The sequence below is a fragment of the Oryza glaberrima genome, chromosome 1 (genome assembly GCF_000147395.1).
Source record: "Oryza glaberrima chromosome 1, OglaRS2, whole genome shotgun sequence".
Classification (NCBI taxonomy): Eukaryota; Viridiplantae; Streptophyta; class Magnoliopsida; order Poales; family Poaceae; genus Oryza; species Oryza glaberrima.
Window position 1 is genome coordinate 4,856,459 of NC_068326.1, and position 1,795 is coordinate 4,858,253.

Genomic DNA, 1,795 nt, shown 5'->3' on the forward strand with positions numbered 1-1,795 from the left:
TTTACCCCCAACAAATATTCGGAAAGTTGCCGCATTCCAGACGGGACCTAAAGCTTGGCATTATCCGGTGTGGGGGAGCTAGAGATTCGTTTCGTGAGGCGGATGGCGCCTTTGGAGCGCGTGCCTCTCGATCGAGGCGTGTGCCCTCCTCCATCCAGCTGCTACGTCTCCAGAAGATGATATGATTCTTCTTCTTCCTTTGGTTAATTGTCTTCTTCTTCTCTCTCTCTGCATCCAGCCGCTATATATACCACCAGCCGAAGCAGCCATTGCTCCTCACCACCAGAGCACAAGAAAGCATAAGCAACACAAGGGATTAACTCATCACTCACTTAGCTAATTAAATCTTCGACCATGTCGGACAAGTGCGGCAACTGCGACTGTGCTGACAAGAGCCAGTGCGTGTAAGTACTTGATTACTAGCTGCCTCCTCGATCTAGATCAGTCAATAATTATTTTGTTTCGATCTTAACATGTTGATTTCTTTCAATTTTGCGAAACACTGATCGGTTTGATTCGATTGACGTGGTGATTAATTTGCAGGAAGAAAGGTACCAGCTATGGCGTCGTCATAGTTGAAGCCGAGAAGAGGTAACTAACTAACTCAATATCGATCAACCAAAGCATATTTCTCGTCTGAATTTTACAGTTTTAATTTCTTCGTCTTTCCTCTCAAACACACACACGATACTATCGATCCTGACGTTCGCATATGAGACACGTACGGCCTCATGTATTCGCTCAGCTTATACTTATCAGGCAAAATTTAAATTTTTAATCTTAAATTTAAAACTGATTTTGAGTTTTTTATTAAAATTTATTTTTCACCCTCTACTTTTAGATTGCTAAAAATATATATATGAATTTTATTCATAAATTATTTTCGTTTGCAATTATATCGTTTGACTTATTCCTCGAATAAGCTAAACGATGGGGTCTGTAGCATATACTACAACCACCATAAAAAAACTTCATCAAAAATATTTTAAAATTAACAGAAAAATAGTAAGAACTTTACATACGAGATTAGATAGTTCTCAACAATTTTTACCTGACGCCTTAATTATTTGCTTGCTTTGTGCGTGCGTGCAGCCACTTCGAGGAGGTCGCCGCCGGCGAGGAGAACGGCGGCTGCAAGTGCGGCACCAGCTGCTCCTGCACCGACTGCAAGTGCGGCAAGTGAAGTCACGAAGCAACCGAACACTCGCCGCCGGCGAGTCACCTACCTTAATTAGTCCACAATAAAAACCACCCATATGCGTGTGGTTTGTGTGTGTGCTGATTATTGCTGAATTAAACCCGTGTGTTATCGATTAATTAAGCAGCTGGTCGCTTCGGCGACTATGCGTGTATCAACGTATGAATTTGTGTGATGTGATGTACCCGTGCTATTCTCAGTGAAATTAATCAATCGTGTATTCGTGTGGTTTGCCTAGTAAAAAGGTCTATCATACTCAATCGAACTTCAACAATTTATTGGTCTATTTTACGTCTTTAATGGTTCATCTTACTCCCTAACGATATTTTACAATAAAATTTGGTGGGATTGATATATGCATTATAACATATCTCTCAATATTTTTTAAAACTTTTTAATCGTTGTTTATATGGGTTGGAAGCACTGAGACTAATTCAAACATATATGTCTTAAATTTCAAGCAAATAGTCATGACAATTTTTAAAACTTTGATAATGGTGTCATCTATATCTCTATAAAATTTATGCTTAAAATACGACTTGTATAAAGGAAAAATAAAGAGAAATATAATTAACCAGTAAAGTGAACCACTTTGGT

General features: G+C 38.9%; 1 protein-coding gene across 1 annotated transcript; it reads left to right on the plus strand.

The window, feature by feature from the left end:
- The first annotated feature begins 237 nt into the window (after positions 1-237).
- Positions 238-1,442, plus strand: LOC127763648 (metallothionein-like protein 3A). The gene is made up of 3 exons (XM_052288415.1): positions 238-404; positions 544-591; positions 1,093-1,442. Exons 1-3 carry the CDS (start codon positions 355-357, stop codon positions 1,181-1,183), a joined length of 189 nt encoding a protein of 62 aa, XP_052144375.1. The 5' UTR covers positions 238-354; the 3' UTR covers positions 1,184-1,442.
- Positions 1,443-1,795: the final 353 nt, after the last annotated feature.

Bases quoted from the DNA above. Each gene is read 5' to 3' on its own strand.
- LOC127763648 (XM_052288415.1), top strand. From the start codon at position 355: ATGTCGGACAAGTGCGGCAACTGCGACTGTGCTGACAAGAGCCAGTGC. The intron at 405-543 runs GTAAGTACTTGA...ATTAATTTGCAG, and splicing joins GCTGACAAGAGCCAGTGCGT to GAAGAAAGGTACCAGCTATG. The intron at 592-1,092 runs GTAACTAACTAA...GCGTGCGTGCAG, and splicing joins ATAGTTGAAGCCGAGAAGAG to CCACTTCGAGGAGGTCGCCG.